General features: G+C 29.3%; 1 protein-coding gene across 5 annotated transcripts; it reads left to right on the forward strand.

Annotated features, from left to right (window-relative positions):
- Window positions 1-5217: 5217 nt before the first annotated feature.
- On the forward strand, window positions 5218-16169 carry LOC145185884 (MPN domain-containing protein-like). Of its 5 annotated transcripts, none has more exons than XR_016455967.1 (14): window positions 5218-5423; window positions 5707-5855; window positions 6130-6276; window positions 6357-6458; window positions 6634-6884; window positions 7129-7181; window positions 7262-7325; window positions 7497-7593; window positions 8604-8757; window positions 8955-9034; window positions 9138-9300; window positions 12652-12806; window positions 15500-15592; window positions 15848-16169. XR_016455967.1 is itself a non-coding variant. In XM_090098868.1 (14 exons), exons 1-14 carry the CDS (start codon window positions 5282-5284, stop codon window positions 15935-15937), a joined length of 1659 nt encoding a protein of 552 aa, XP_089954994.1. In that variant the 5' UTR covers window positions 5218-5281; the 3' UTR covers window positions 15938-16169. The 5 variants fall into 5 exon arrangements, 1 of the variants encoding a protein (XP_089954994.1); XR_016455966.1 differs by having other exon boundaries at window positions 8604-8694; XM_090098868.1 differs by having other exon boundaries at window positions 8604-8676.
- Window positions 16170-16425: the final 256 nt, after the last annotated feature.

The raw sequence follows: 16425 nt of genomic DNA on the forward strand, positions 1-16425 counted from the left end.
TATGTGACCTTTTTGCAAAATTATTGGATCATATGGCATGTATTCAGCATATTTTAATCTGTCACTAGAACGTGTTAAACCTTCGTCTAATTTTGGCTTTTTAAAAAATAACTTTACTTGATATTATTAACAGTGATAATTTTGTTTTAAAATTCTAAATCAATTTCGATTAAGATTCTAAATCAATTTCGTTTTTAATTCGTTTTTGCTTATCTCATTTCAGTTTTAGTTTCGTTTTGTAGCTCGTTTTAGTTTTCTTTTCGTTTTTGAATTTTAATTTCAGTTTCTATTTCGTTTTAGTTTCAAAAAAAGAAATCGTTTTTATTTCGTCTTTGTTTCGTTTCACATAATGAAGTCTAATATAGTGTAAGAGCATTGGCTAGTACACGTTAAAAAACTAAGCTACTGAATACAGTGTTACTCTAAGAAGAGCAGATGTAAAGAGACATAACTAGTATGTCTCAAAAAGTTTAACAGCAAGGCAGGCATAAAACTTAATATATCATAAGTTAATATTGACTTAGCGAGTATTTCAAGTATAAATTTGGTAGAAAATCGTGGTAAAAAAAAAAAAAAAAAAAAGCCACAGCAACCATGGCGATACTTACTACAGGTCTTCCCGTCGCGAATCCGTATTTTTGACTGGGGGCGGACATTAAGTATAGAAAATTGGCTGTGTTACGGCACCAAAAAAGAGAGTATTTTTTGTTCATATTGACATTTGAATATCTTTTGAACCGTTATTGCATTTGACTTGAATTTTTCCACTGTGATCCAGCAACTATAAATAAATTAAATGCTGACTAATTAACTAATTAAGCTTTAGAAAGTGAAAAGAAAACATTATAAAACGTCACTGCATTACGAATTCACAAAAATTTAATATACCAAAACAAACGCAAAAATCAAAACAAAAAGTATAAAATTCGCGAAGGAAAAAAAGTATAACATACATAATATCTACATACAAATCCTAAGTATCATTTCTCTAAGAAAACATAAATAAATGCTAGTTACAAATAGAGGAAAGGCTATACTTGCCTTTTCCACATGGGCTTTTAAAAAAAAAATTTTTTCTATAAAATACCACTCTTAAAGTTTTTAAACGCTGAGAACTAAACAATTATGTATAAACATTGAAAAGGTCCACATTCCATTTGATTCTTCGTCCCTATTTTAATCTATATGTAAAGTTTTATACAAATTATTTGTATTCTTCCACTTAGAAATCCTTAGCTTCAAAACCTTCGTTTGAAAAAACGTTCCTGTAACAAGTATTTTTTATCAATAGTGGTCTTAAGAGATGAATAATATATATAAGTGATGACATACAAAGAAGACTATTTTCTATATATGGTTGGAAAGAAATTGAGTTAAACTAATTGATACAAAAAACCTCAAAGTGTTTGCTTTACCATAAAACAAGATATAAAGGAGTAAAGTTCATAAAAATTATGTGTTTTTTGTTTGACGTCAAATATTTTTCTTTGCGCCGTGGAATTGCTGTAACAATATCTGGTTTATTAACTGATAATATACCAGATACATTTTCCAAAACATTTTTTAAAAGCTCATGTCAATAGGAAAGATATGCCGATCTAACCTCCTTCAATTTTTCCTAATATTTCATCTAGTGTTATACTAACTCAACCTTTAAAACCAAGGTCCACTACTAAAGTATTGTCTTCTATCAGAAATAAAAAGTGTGATAAGTTATCACAATATATAAAATGCGATTTGTTTACATTCATTTATTTATGTGAAGATATTAAAAATCATAAATTTGTTTGTTCCAGCCTCCTCTGCATCTTCTGAGCGAGTTTTCAGTTCTGGTGGAAACATTGTATCCTATAAACAGACCAAGCTTCAAACTGAGCAAGTTGATAAACTGCTCTACATCCAGTAAAACTTCCACCGGATTAAGATTAAAACTTACCTTGCGACTTCACCTGATGACCTAAGTGATGATGACACTGTGAGGCCTTTGTTGTCTCGAACTTCCACTGCCTCTACTACTCCAGACTCGGCATTTCCAGTGGTCACCCTTGATGATAAACCTGGTGGAGGTACAGCTGCTACCGTCTAACCAAGCAAAAGTCATGCAAAAATGCCAATGTAAATATGTAAAAAAAAAATGTCATTTTTATGCATCTTTTAAATTTATAACTTGAAATGAAATAAACAACATTTTGTTTATATGATTTTTTTGTTTATGTAATCTTAATTTATTAATAAAACTTTAAATTTCTCTTTAAAATAAAGAAATCTTAAAATATTCTTTTTTTTTCAACTTAATCCTAAATGTTAAATTTAAATGATAATTTTTTTTAAAATCTAGTACACTATTTCAATGAAACTTAATCACAAGTTTCCTTGTTGAAGGAAATAAAGGCTTTTAGGGATAACATTTATGACTCAGAAGTTTTAAGTAATTCTATGTAAATAAGGACTGTTTAACGGTCTGAGGCATATGCAACGTGTGGGCTTAGAAACTTTTTCATCTGCATGTGTCTTGATTTTGTTCATCTACCCGAGTCTTTAATTGACTCTGGACATCTTTCCGGATTTATTTTTACTACTCCTAATCATGAGGCTTTTGCTTTTTCTTCCCTGAGGCATTCACTGCTCGGTCTTGACCAATGTATGCAAATACATATTAAATCAATACAAAGCTCTACTGGAAATGAAGAAAGGAACAAAAAATAAGGAGGTTTCCAAAATCTTTCATATTCCACCAAACACTCTTTCAACCTGGATAAAGAATAAAGATAAACCTTTGACGCTTTTCCTCAAGGAAATTAGGCTAAACGGGTAAAAGTTGATACTTAATATCAGGTCAACAAATCTGTACTTAGATGGTTCAAACGAATGAGAGCTGATAATGGTCCCAATAAGTGGTTTGCTCGTAAAAGAAAAAGCTTATTATATGGCTAGGCAGATTAAAGAAAAAGTAAAATTCTTATTTTATTTTACAATAAATGATTATTTTACAGTTTTTTCATTAATTGCTCTAAGAAAATAAATATTTTCCAGAATTAAACATTCTGGAAACTTGGAAAGACAGCGAAGTTAGATTGAAACGTACGTAAAAGTTACGTCAAAAGTTTTTTACGTCAAAAGTTTTTTACGTCAAAGCAATTATAAACTTTTTTTGTAGATATAGTATATCTTTCAAAACCATTTCTGGAGTGGCAAAGTTGGTTAATTATTGCTCCATGGCTCGAAACCACACTGCCTACAATTCTCTCTCGATACCCACTTGAAAATGTTTTTAATGGCAATTACCTTTGTTGGGCAAACATTTTGCTGATGCTTTTATTAGGCAAATAGTGGTAGAAAATGCCGGCATTTTCTACCAATGTTTGCCAAACAAAAGTTTACATTTAAAAAAAGAAGTTCATTGGAGGCTAATATAGCAAATTTCGCCTGACTGGGATGGCCGCGGGTAATGTTAAAGGAGACAAACTTTTAACATTTGTAATTGGAAAGTCGAAGCCTTCTAGTGTAAAAATAAATTCCTTGTCGCTATCGGGCAAGCCTAAATGTTGGATGTCGGCAGAATTGTTTGAGTAGCGGGTTAAAGAAATTGATCTAAAGTTTAATTTTCAGAAAAGAAAAATTGCTTTATTTATAATTGTTCTACCCATCCTTACGTGCAGAAACTTGATTGGGTGAAGCGAAGTTTGAACGAATCGATGCATGCTATCGCTGTACTCGATAATTACAGTCTTTATTCTACCTGAAGCTGATTTGACAAATGCTCTTAAAGACATAAATCGTGTCATTGACATGGATTTACAAGCTCATAAATGACAATCTACAATTACTGACTTTTTTTGAAAATGTAAAAGTTGAAAACACATAATCTATATTGCATTTAGGCCTTTGAATCATTATTTGTTTGTTTTTTTCATTTCTATTCGTTTCTTTGACCAAACTATTTGAAAAAAAGTCAGCTATAAAAATCTCTCTAATCAAAAATCTAAATCAAAAATCTCTCTAATTCGAACTTTCATTTTTCTCCGTAAAATTCGAGTTAGAGAGATTTTACTGTATTAATGAAGTATTTGGTATCATTGGAAACTTTTCAATAAAAGGGATGTTCGCTGCATGCATGTAACGGTTGTGAGACCTTATCATTGTGGTGAAAAATAATTCTCGTTGAAAGAAGTCACAGAAGTCAAGAGTTTTCCAAATGCTAATACAGCTTTGCATTTTTTTTTGGAGAATGATGCTTTTCGGTATTTAAGGAGTTAAGTACTACTTTAACCGTGTTGCAGACACTTTCTCTTTGCCTCCACGCCTCCCTTTTAAACATAGAAAATGATATAGTCAGAAGTTTAAACTATAACGATAATATTTATAACTTTGAAAGCATAAAGGTAAAAGCAATTTTGAATGTCATAATCATGCACTAAAATGCAGCTGTTCATTTAATGTCAGTATTATTGTAAAAACTATCACTAGATTTATAAAAACTGGCATATTCACATTAGCGTTATATTTTTGTAAATATATTCGCTAAGTCAGGCCCTTCTTTAGTAACCAGTCTTTCGTAAACAACACTCTTAAATCGGCCCTGATTATGATATACAAATAATACTTAAACTAAAGCAGGTAATTCAAAAAAAGGAAACAAGAAAAAGGAAGAAAAAGGAAGAAGAAGAAGTGAACTTACTGTATTATCTTCTTTTAAAGATAAATTTACTTATACAAAACAAATACGGTTTTTTTTTAACAAAAACTCGATTAAAATTATCACCAACTTTTAATTATTCGGTTAATTACACGTTTTCAAATTGTTATACATATTGTTGCGATTAGGACATAAAACAATTTGCCATTTCAATTTTCACCAAATATAAGTAATTATGTTTAATGCTAATCGAAAAAAAAAAAAGAAGAAAAAAAGAGAGGGTGGCTTTACCCTTTTTCTACAAAAAAAAAAAAAAGAAAAAAAAAACGGTTTGTAAAAATGCGCCAACGTCTGGATTACCTTATTGACCGTATTGTGTTCTTATATTACATTATATTATATTATTGTGTTCTTATATTACATTATATTATATTGCTCTTATATTACATTATATATAACATTTGAATAATACAAAATGTACACTGTTAAATATTCTCGTTTTGTTAACATTATGAAAATTTTAACAGTTTAACTAAGAAACATTATCAAGGTTGAAAAGCATTCTTAATAATTTTTATCATTTTAATCATATTTTTTGACAGAGTTGTTTCATTGAACTTTTCTAGTGTTGTAATAAAATTGTAAATGGAAACCCACATGTATAGTGAGTCATCATCTGATACTGAAATTGACTCAACCAATGATGAGGATGAGCTATCTGATGATGAAGATTTAGAAAATAAACAGCCTTTATCTGGCAAATCTTCAGCAGATTTGAGGAGTCAAGGTTTTAAAATAGCTTTACTCTTTTACCCCTGATAAGATTGGTTAATTTTATTTATAATTTGACTGGTTTTGCTGGTTTCCTGTGATAAATTTTGACTAGTTTACTGTGTTACCATTTGACTGACTTTGGTTTGTGGATTGATGTAATAAACTTGTCTTAATACTTAACTGAAGTTCTTAAGCTAAATGCTATGCACTTTCTTATGATAAAGTAAAGTATTCTTTGTAGAATTTGTTTATTTTCTTTACTTTTGCTACTTTTTTCAAGGTTTTTAATAATTTAGAAACATTCCTCACACCCAAAGACTCTCCAACCAAAAAAAAGGTGCTAAGTAAAAGTGCAATGCTTACTGGTCGAGGTGTCACTACACAAATGCTTATTGAGGAAAATATTCTTGAGGCAGGCGAGAACAATTTAACTATTAACTATTTGGTAAGAATATTTATATTTTCTTTGCATGATATTTTAATCATCCTAAAAGAGAGTTAAATTTTTTCTTTGTATTTAAAAAGTTTTACAAATAAGAAGATTTTCACATTATAAAAGATGTCAGGATATTTTTATTTGTAAATCTTTTTTTTCATTTATAACTTATTAGGATTGAGGGTTAGGGTAATAGTTAATATCTATGGAACTGAAAGTTGTTGAGGATTATTTTGGCCAATTTTTCTAAATGTTCCTATTTTTTCAGTTGATTGCATTTTAGGGCAATAAATTTGTTGGAGATTTAAAGGAGGATGGTACAATTAACTGCAAGAATGCAAATCGGATATTTAGTTCTCCTTCTGCCTGGGCTATGCACTGTAAAAAGCAAGTTAACCCTGACAAAAAATCAGGATGTGGCTGGGCTTCAGTTAGTTTTTTTGTGTTACACTCTAAATTATCAATACTTTTTTCTTGAGCTAGTATATAACACTATACTAAATATTTTAGGTAAAGTATAAAGGAAGAAAGCTTGATGAGTTCAAATCCACATGGTTTCGAAAGCAAAAGATTGAACAAGCTGTTGCTGCATCTTCCACAGATGATGCCAGTGTTTGTTTGTTTGTTTGTTGTTTTTTTTTTGTCTCTCTTTCCTGTTGATTCTAATATGAACTTTTGTTTATATTAATGTTTAATTTCCAGTTAATTGTGATAAAATACATGTTCTATCTTTGTTAAAATCTTTTTTATTGCTTATGTATATACATATTTTTAATTTTTCTTTCAGAATTCCACACCATATGCTCATCAAAGAGCAGATATTGATGAAGTAATTACTAATCCCATACCACCCCCAAAAGCTAAAATGAAGAGCCATTCTGTAAAAAATCCTTCTCCATTCCTTGAGTCAGCAAAGTCTAGTTATGTCCCTCCAACCACAAACTATTTAACATTTAGTGAAGCTTTAAAAGTAGTTCATGCAGGTCAAGCAAATTCATCAAAGACCTCTAAGTTTTCTGAGAAATCACCATATATAGTGTAAGTTTTTCATACTTTAATCTGTTGGTAACTATTGGTAACTGTTTTTGAAAAGAAAAAAAAAAGGTTTTTGCTTGAAGAAAAAGTTTTAAAAATATTTGCCAATTCTATTTCACATTTTTTTCTATTCTCATATTTTGGCCCATTTCTTTTTTATAAATTCTGAATTTTAAATTGTATTTGAAATGTTTTTTATAACATATTATTATTATTATTATTATTATTATTTTTTTTTTTTTTTAAGCAAATCAACAAATTTATCTGCACCACCCTTACCTTGCTCAACAGATCAAAAAGGTTAATTTTTTATTTTTCATGTCCTCACTGACTTTATTTAGGATTTCTCAATAGTTAACTGTATTTTCCTGATTTTTTAGTAATACGTAAGCGAATAACAAGAGCTAAAGTATCAGTAAAACATTCTTCTTTAACATCTAGCAGGTAGGTTTGATGGAGTAGACTCTAACATTTAGTAGGTAGTCTTGATAAAGTAAACCCTAACATTTAGTAGGTAGTCTTGATAAAGTTAACCCTAACATTTAGTATGTGGTCTTGATAAAGTAAACCCTAACATTTAGTAGGTAGTCTTGATAGAGTTTGTTTTTCTCATAGTGATATAACAACACTTGTCGAATGTGCACAGTTTCAAAGTATTGGCAAGATTCAGCCATTTTCAGTTTCAATCTCTACTAGTGCACTTCTTTTAATGGTTAGTTAACTTTGTTCTAAATATATTCATGGTATTTTTTATCATTATATTTCAAAAGTTTCCCTGCTTTTGTTATAAAAATGAAAAAATCACTTTAATAAAGAACTATTGAAATTTAAAAAATAATAAAAAGCTACACTTTTTAATAAATTGAAGTTAAAGGAACAAGTTTTCCCAAAACATAAGTTTTCTTTCAATGCTGCATAATCAGCAATCTAAAATAGTTTTATTTCATAATTGTAAACATTTATTATTTTGAAAAGTTAAGAGAACTGAAAAGTATTTTATATTGTTTCTAACAATCAACTGGAAAAATAATTATTTCAGAAAACAGCTTGTTCAGTTGTTGTTACATTTGAAAAAAAGGTATTCAAAATACTTAAGAACAAAATATGTTTCAGGAATAAAAAGATTTTAAGCTGAAATTTTAATGATTTTCTCACCTTGTACATACTAATAATCTTATAAAGTTTTATTAAAATTTGAGTTGGTACACCTGGGACACCTGTTTTACTTGGCATGGAATAACCCATGTATAAATTTAAGTTCAACCCAACTTCTCTTTTAAAAAAGTAAATTTGTTCTTAAGACTCTTCATAGCACCAAATATATTTGTTAATGAATTTAAAAAAATGTTTTATTCTGCATGAAGTATAACATGTATTTCCTTTACTATATTGAATACTATGCACTATAGTTAAGGACAGTAGAAAAACATGATATATACAGAAACAGTTTATTTAAGTCTTTGTCAAGATTTCAATGACATTTGTCATAATTCCATGATGGTTATAATACCCTCCAAAGTGTAATTTTTTTACAACCTCAATGGTTTTTAGTTTTTTTACAAACAGTTTTGTTGAGCCAAAATCTTTTCTTTTCCTAGTTTGTAACATAAATGACTTTATAAAGTAATTGATGAGTGGTGTTAATGTCCTAGTGATAATCTACAATTGGAAATATAAAAGTCTTCAGATCTAGTTAAATGGCTATTTTTCTTATTATTTTAGGATTTTCATTGTCATCTGTCATTGGTTGAAGTGAGTGGATATATTGCTGGCGAATGGAATATTTCTCGGCAACGTAATTGAGTTTCTCTCTGTATGAATATTCAATTATTTTGTGTTAAACCAAATGAAATTCAAAATTAATCAAAATCTTTTGGTAAAAAAAATTCTGTTAACAATGTCATTTTCCTTTTTCTTTACTATATTTTTTCAATTGATCTGTTTTAATGTTTCAAATACTTTCTATTCAAATAGTTTAAACTTAATCATTTTTAATTTCATATGCTTATGTCTCATCTATATTTTATTTACTGTTTATTTTTTGCCATATTTTTGTACTTTACTTGGTATTAGATGTTAGGGTGACTGACGCATACCCATTACGTTATTTTTCATCATCTGATCAAGAAGACATTGAAAGGTTAGAGCTAAAGGTAACTTTGATTTTTTCTCTATCCAAATTATTTTTAAATGTTTGCCTATTTGACAGTTAATTCCTTAGGCCACAGTTAGTATTAAAATATATTGTTAAATTAGATCCGAGATGCAATAAAATCCAAAGGCTTGGTTCTATTAGGATGGTATCACAGCCATCCTTTTTTTCAACCTGATCCTTCTATTTGTGATATAAATAGTCAGCTTAAATATCAGAAAATCCTCAAAGATGGACACTATGAACCTTGCTTTGGAATCATTGTTTGTACGCGTTTTTTTTTTTCTTCAAAATAATAGTTCACTGTTATCTCATTAAAAGTGCTATTCAGCTATTCCACGACCGTCTCACAAAAAATGATAAAATTAAACCAACCCAATATAGATAATACTATATATCAGTAGAAAGCTCGACTTCTCCTCTTTCAGAAAATATATAGCTTATTATAGTATGCCGCTATTATAAAAAATAACATGGGCTGAAACAGAAGGTAAAAGTAGGCGTTTTTGCAATAATTTAATTCATTTTTAATCACCAAAGTTAAATTGAACCTGTAAAAAATTCAAAACTGTCTTGCTCATTGCAATAAGGTTTTTAGCTGCACTAATCATTCCTACTTATGATAAAAACATACTTATTGCCATACGAATTCAGAATACCATTTGTTTTAATCAAATGCTATTACCACTATTGTCACGCTGTGACATGTCACGCTGTGACAATTAGGGTACCAATCGTTTTATTTCTTAGACAACCAGTAAAACTTAGGGTTTCAAAAATCCAGCGCAATGAGAACTCAATCTAGTACATCTAAAAAAATACTAACATGTTTAAAAAAGTAATTAGCTCAAGTTATTTTTAGAATCTTTTTATGTCACGGCGTGACGTCACGGCGTGACAATTTTTTAACAACATTTAAAACAAAATTTAAAACTGCTAAACTGAAACCACAATTGAGTTTTTATCAACTTTAAGGACCCAGATTACTGAGCAGCCTACTTTCTTTTACATCATCTACAAAAACTACAAATTACAGGTATGTTTTGCATAGGCAACATTTGGAGGATGAATGCTCAGCTATCCTTGAGGCTCTCTTTTGAGATACATAGAGCCTCTCTAAGGGATAACTGTAACTCCATTGAGCCTTAGATGTAATACGTGCATCTCCATAACTAATGTGTTGCCTTTTTTTTAATCTTTCAAGGGTTTAACATGCCTCTTACTCATGCTGAGCGTCAAAAGAAATATCGTGAAAGACAGTTAGAAAAGTTTGGCAAAAAAGTAGTTAAAGAAAAAGAATCAAAAAAAAGAAAAGAAAGAAGACTCGCTAATTTGGAGGCTGAACGAGAAAAAGAAAGGCAGCGAAAGAGAAAGAGCAGACAAAAAATAGCAGAATCAAAATCTGTAGCTGTTACATCACCCCCTTACAAATCTGCTAGCACTCTTGGAAAAGCTGTTAAGAGAGCCGAGTCAGCACTACCAAAATCACCCAGAAAGAGGGCTAAAGTTGTACAAAAACTTTTAACAAAAATGAATGAAATCCCAAGCCCAGAAAAAATAATTAGTAAAAATGCATTAGATGCTTTAACTGTAAAATTGGTTCTTGATTTTTACCAGCGTGATGATATATCCCGTCAAGCACCCGGTAAAAGAGACACCATTGTGGTGAGATTAAAGAACAAGAAAGAAACTGTGCAAAAACGTCATTTGTATATGAATGTTAATGAAGCTTATGCTGTTTTTAAAAGTGATTATCCTGAAGAATCAGTCGGAAAATCAAAGTTTGCTAGTTTACGCCCACCACATGTGCTTTTGTCTAGTTCAATGTCAAGAAACGTTTGTTGCTGTCAACAGCATCAAAATATAATTCTTATCCTTGAAGCCTTGCACAAGTTTGATTCAAATTTTCCATTGTATTCACATAAATTTCCTCTAAGCATTGTATGTGATGGTGAAAAAGACATTTGTTATAATAATATGTGTACCACATGTAAAAATGCTGCAAAGTTTCATAATCTATTTCTTTTGAATGAAATTGACAAGAATAAATGCATTACATGGTACCAATGGGAAAAAGTTGCAGAAGGTAATGGAAAGGAATATATTAAAAAAATTGAAAAAAAGGGAAGAGTTGATGATCTTTACAGCAGCTTTTCAAAATCTTTACCTTCATTTCTTTGGCATTATTTTATTAAACAGAAACAATCAATTACATATCGTGATCATAAGGTCCAACTTCAAAGTAATCAAGACACAGCCGTTCTTCAAGTGGATTTTGCTGAAAATTTTTCAACTTTGTGGCAAGATGAAGTGCAGTCAGCACATTGGCACAAGAAGCAAGTTACTGTTTTTACTGCTGTATTTTGGTACCAAAATTCATGCTCATCAGCTGTCATAGTTTCAGATGATTTAAGCCATTCAAAAGAATCTATTCTTGTATTTGTTCATAGTTTATTATCTAAGCATATTGAATCAAGTGTTAAAATACTACAGGTTTGGACAGACGGCCCAAGCAATCAATTTAAAAATCGTTTTATTGCATCAGCAATACCCTGGTTGGAAGAACAGCATGGTTTAAAATTATTCTGGAACTTTTTCGCTGCTTCTCATGGGAAAGGACCAGTAGATGCTATTGGTGGGACCGTTAAAAGAATAGCAACGCAAAAAATAATCCAGAGAAAATGTATGATAACTGATGCCATAACTTTTCATGAAGCTGTTAAAAATGAGACTAATTTCAATGTCTATTTTGTTTCTATGGAAGATATTATAAATACAATAAAAAAATTTAAAATTGATGAGTTATTTACAAAAGCACCAGCAAAACCAGGAATATTTGCAGCGCACCTAATTCAAAACAATAATGGTAAAATAGAAATGCGACCCTATTCAAGTGCCAAGTATTTAGTGAAACAACTTACGTCTTCAGACGAAATCACCAAAAAACTTTAAAACGTTGTATATATGACAGCAATATAATATGGACGCGATTTGACACTGATATAGTATGGGCGTGTTCGGCAGATTGCTATGTAAAAACTATTTTTATGAAGATGTAATTATATATTTGTCTAATACTTCTCTATTTAGTTTTAAATTTATTAAAAACAGCCCATTTACCTGGTTTATAATTACCCAAATGTGTCTGGTCACGCTGTGACGTTTACCACTAGTTAATTAAAGGTGCACCTGTTTGAAATTTAATTAAATAAATGTTATTTAGCTATAAAACTTGTAAGAGTAATGTCTAAACTTTTTGTTTAATGCCAAGTTAATAATTCAGTTCATCTATATTAGCTGAATCGCGATGTTGATCTAAAAACTAAAAAACAGTGAGAGAATTTTGGTCACGCTGTGACGTTTTATATTTTCTCGCATGAATAAGAGGCTAATATATCCACCCTAATTTTTTTTCTTTTTTTTTGTAGCACTTTTTACGAGCTAACAAAATAGCAAAAAAAAATTCTTTTTATATATATTTAATAATAAAATATTGAAGGCTAAAGGCAAAAAAAAAGACGGTTGTCACGCTGTGACGGTCGTGGAATTGCTCTATTGTCTTTTGTAATTTAAGACATGTTAAACTTTTGCATATTCTATAAATTTTTTTATATTCAGCTCCATTTGAATCATATAAGAAAGAATCTCAATTTAATGCCTTTTGGGTTCGTGAACCATCTGAGAATAATTCCAATCAGTTTGGGTTGCCTCTCTCAGTTTGTTTTACTACACATCAAGATAAAACACTAACTCAAGATATCATTAATGAGATGGTAAGTTAATCTTTTTTCATAGTTCTTGTAAATTCTGAAAATGTAAAAGAAGCTTTAATAATGATGTTAAAATACTACTAAAAGAAGTATTTAGTTTTACTTTACCATTATTAAAATTTCAAAACAAATATATACTTTTAATTGATTGTGTAGCTGGAGCAAATTAAACCCCCACTAACAAAACTACACTAATTATCAAATCATAGAAGGAAATTTTACTAGCAATTAGATAGTTGCTCAAAAATACAATTGTAATAATTGCAGAGCATCAAGAATGAGCAAAAATTTCAAACTACCTTACTCAAATATAAACTTACCAAAGCTGAGTTATCAAATTAAATACTTAAGAACATGTTGATGAACAACAACATGATAAACAAATGAACTCTAGGAAAGTCTTTGGATGTAAAAACCTCTAAGAATTTCCAACCATTACCAGCTCTGTTGGGATTTTATTCTTTCATCAGGAAGAAGAGAGTACTTAAACTTTGTAGATTCCTTTGCTGCAGGTGAGCAGACTATTGATTTACTGACTAAATCTACAATGCCATGTAGCAGCGTGCAGGCTCATGAAAAAGCAATAACCTCCATGAAATAGTTTTTGAATAAAGAACCATCACAGCTGGAAATCCCAGAACAAATCTGTGTGCAGAGCAATCAAATGTCATTAAGATCTTTATAACTTGTTGAAAAGGAGAAACTTTTCAGACAAAATAAATTTGATTTATTTTGTCTGAAAAGTCATTATAGTTCAATATTATGCTATGATTATTGTAAATACTCTTCAATCTTGTCTGTTATATAGCTTTTTGTACTTGTAGAATTGGTATGTTTGTGATTTGTTCTTTACATTATAGAAAAAACTGTTAAATACTTCAGAACATTATAAGTATTATTGATTTATATATTTAGAATTGAAAAATAACTCTTCTTAAGTATATATATAGTTATAAATTTGGGGATCAATACCAGAATGTTTCAATTTCCTGATTGATCCCAACATGCCCAAAAAGATGATTAGAAATGGAACAATACAACTACCTAAAATGGAACAATACAACTACCTAAAATGGAACAATACAACTACCTACTGCTACCTAAAAAAAACTCAAAGTTTTATCAAAGTAATGAATGGCTACTAATGAATTGTAATACTATGTCAATTTTTTAGTATCAGGAAAGTCATTCTTCCTGATACTAAAAAAATGACCTAGTATTACAAGAAACTTAATTATTGTAATACTTTTCCAAATCTAAAACTTTTAAAAGGAAGGGCACATATGAAAAAAAAATATCTATTTTGAAAAATGTTAAGATAAAAGTTGAGGATAAGTGGTGTCCAATGAAAAATGAGGAAAGATAAAATACAATGGTTTTGTGCTGAAATGTTGCACAAAAAGTTTACCTACCTTTGTATGTGTAAAATGTACATTATCTAGAAACGAGGAAATAAATAAACATTAATACCCATATTTTCAGTGATAAAATGTCATCTGCAAAAAAAAAAAAGGGCAAAAACACCTGCATAAATTTTATGAAGATTTCTCCATGCAAAATAATTTTATGTGCAAACATTTTTAACTGGAAGAAACTCCAAAAAGCAGTACAATCAATTGTGATAAAGCTGAATTAAGCATAGAAAACAAAAAAATTCCAAAAAGAAAAGGATGAAAGAAACCAAAATCATGCAGATAGCTTTTTAGAAGTTTTCTAAAATCTTATTATGTGTTATCAAACTCTGCAGTTGCTGAAAAATTATTTTACTCCAGTGACCTAAAAATGCTCTTCCAACATTTAAATTCAAAATCTGGCTATTTAGTCAATAAAACCACATAAAAGGCTGTATAAAATTATGACAATTAACTTTTATTCTCCAACATTATTTCAATTACAGTTGAGTATTTTTCATCATCATATTATGCAAAAAGCACTGTATTGAAAACATCAATTTTGTAACTAAGAAAAAAAAGATAGTAAATTGTCTAGAAGCTCATAAAATGTAAGATTTCTGCGGTTAATTGAAAGGCTGTGTTTACAATAAAAAATGAGAATTAATTGGTAGGACTGAGTATTGCTTGGAAAAAATCCCATTAGAGGTAGCCCAGAGCTTTGCTGATTTACCCAAAAAAAGATTTACCAGATAGAAAAATAACCTGTTGTACAAAAATCCCCAGAGATTTAACATTTTACTACCAACTATTCAACAACTTTGTGGTTTTTTTTTTTTTTTTTTAGTTTGTACTATACACAACTTTTAAGATATTAAAAACTGTTTTTTTCTCTTTAACTTTTTTTTTTCTTCCCTTCCATTACTAACATTAAAGTTAAAAGCATTTTTGTTTCTTGAAAATGTTGTAAAATCTTGCAATATTTTGGCAAATTTTGTTGCAGCTAAGAAAAAAGTTCTCTCACTATTTTCATTTCTTTCTAAAAAAAAATGTTTTTATTTTAATCTTAGTTTCACACAGTTTAAAAATTGTGAACAGTGTTTCAGTAATTTTTTTGATGTTTCAGATAAATATTTTTTTTTTAGATAAAATTGTAAAATTAAAATTTTTTTAATAGCATGTATTTTTTATTAAGCTTTCTATTGGTTTTGCAAAACTTATTATTTTAGAAATTGCTTTTTAAACAAATGGATTGTTTCTTGCACAATTCACGTTTTTTTTTATTTAAAACAAATTTTCTTTTAGGTTGCTTTAGTGAACTATTATCAAAACTCTAGCGAGTCAGTAAAGCTTACTGAGATTTGGTCGTCTGATGTGTCCTATTTAGAAAAGCTTAAGGTAAGAACTGTTCATTCACTTCAGTTGAGGTTAGTTTAAAAGCGAGAGATCCTCACCCTGCTTTATTAGTTGCTAAATTAAAAGTGAATTTAAACTTGTCTATTTGTATTTGGTCTTTGTTTTTTTCCCTTTGTTTTGTTTTTGTTATTATTATTTAACAGAAAGTTCTTTTAATTATGTGAGCAGTAGTGTCATAATTATGTGAAGAATAATATAATAGCAATGAGTAGTATGTAATTATTTTTTCTATTTTAGCATTCTATCATACGAAAGTTTCCTCAAGATCAAACGGATGGCAGATTTCTTGATTTTATCCATAAAATGACAATTGCAGCATTTAGTTAACTTCAATTCACTTTGTCCTCTTCTTTAATTGTAATATATACGCTCTATTTTACGTACGGCTGTCGGAGTACTTCTCAACCCCTCATTTCCTAGACCTTGAAAATATTGGCTTAGTCTATTTAGATTTTGAAATTAAATACTATTTTATAAAATTGTGAAATTTTTAAAGGTTTTGATGTGAAATATTGAATACTAAATCTATAATTTTAGGTGAGAAAGTAAATCAATTTTATTTTTGGCTATTTTATACTCTTAGTCAGATTTTGCTTTCAGCATAATGAAAAATCAAAGTAGTTGTAACGTATTCCTGTTACAAATGTAAATTATTTATTACCCTTAATGAGGTTAAGGTCTTGTACAGGTTTCAAAGTTTTCTTCTTTATTCAAGTATGAAAAAGTATGGTTCATTAATTCAAAAAACGCAAGTATAAAAGCACGCAAGAAAGTAAATATTTTTAGAAAAATATTTCAAAATAAAGCACCTGTTG

The sequence above is a fragment of the Hydra viridissima genome, unplaced genomic scaffold (genome assembly GCF_058129835.1).
Source record: "Hydra viridissima isolate aposymbiotic clone 2 unplaced genomic scaffold, HvirCarnegie_v1 scaffold_9, whole genome shotgun sequence".
Classification (NCBI taxonomy): domain Eukaryota; kingdom Metazoa; phylum Cnidaria; class Hydrozoa; order Anthoathecata; family Hydridae; genus Hydra; species Hydra viridissima.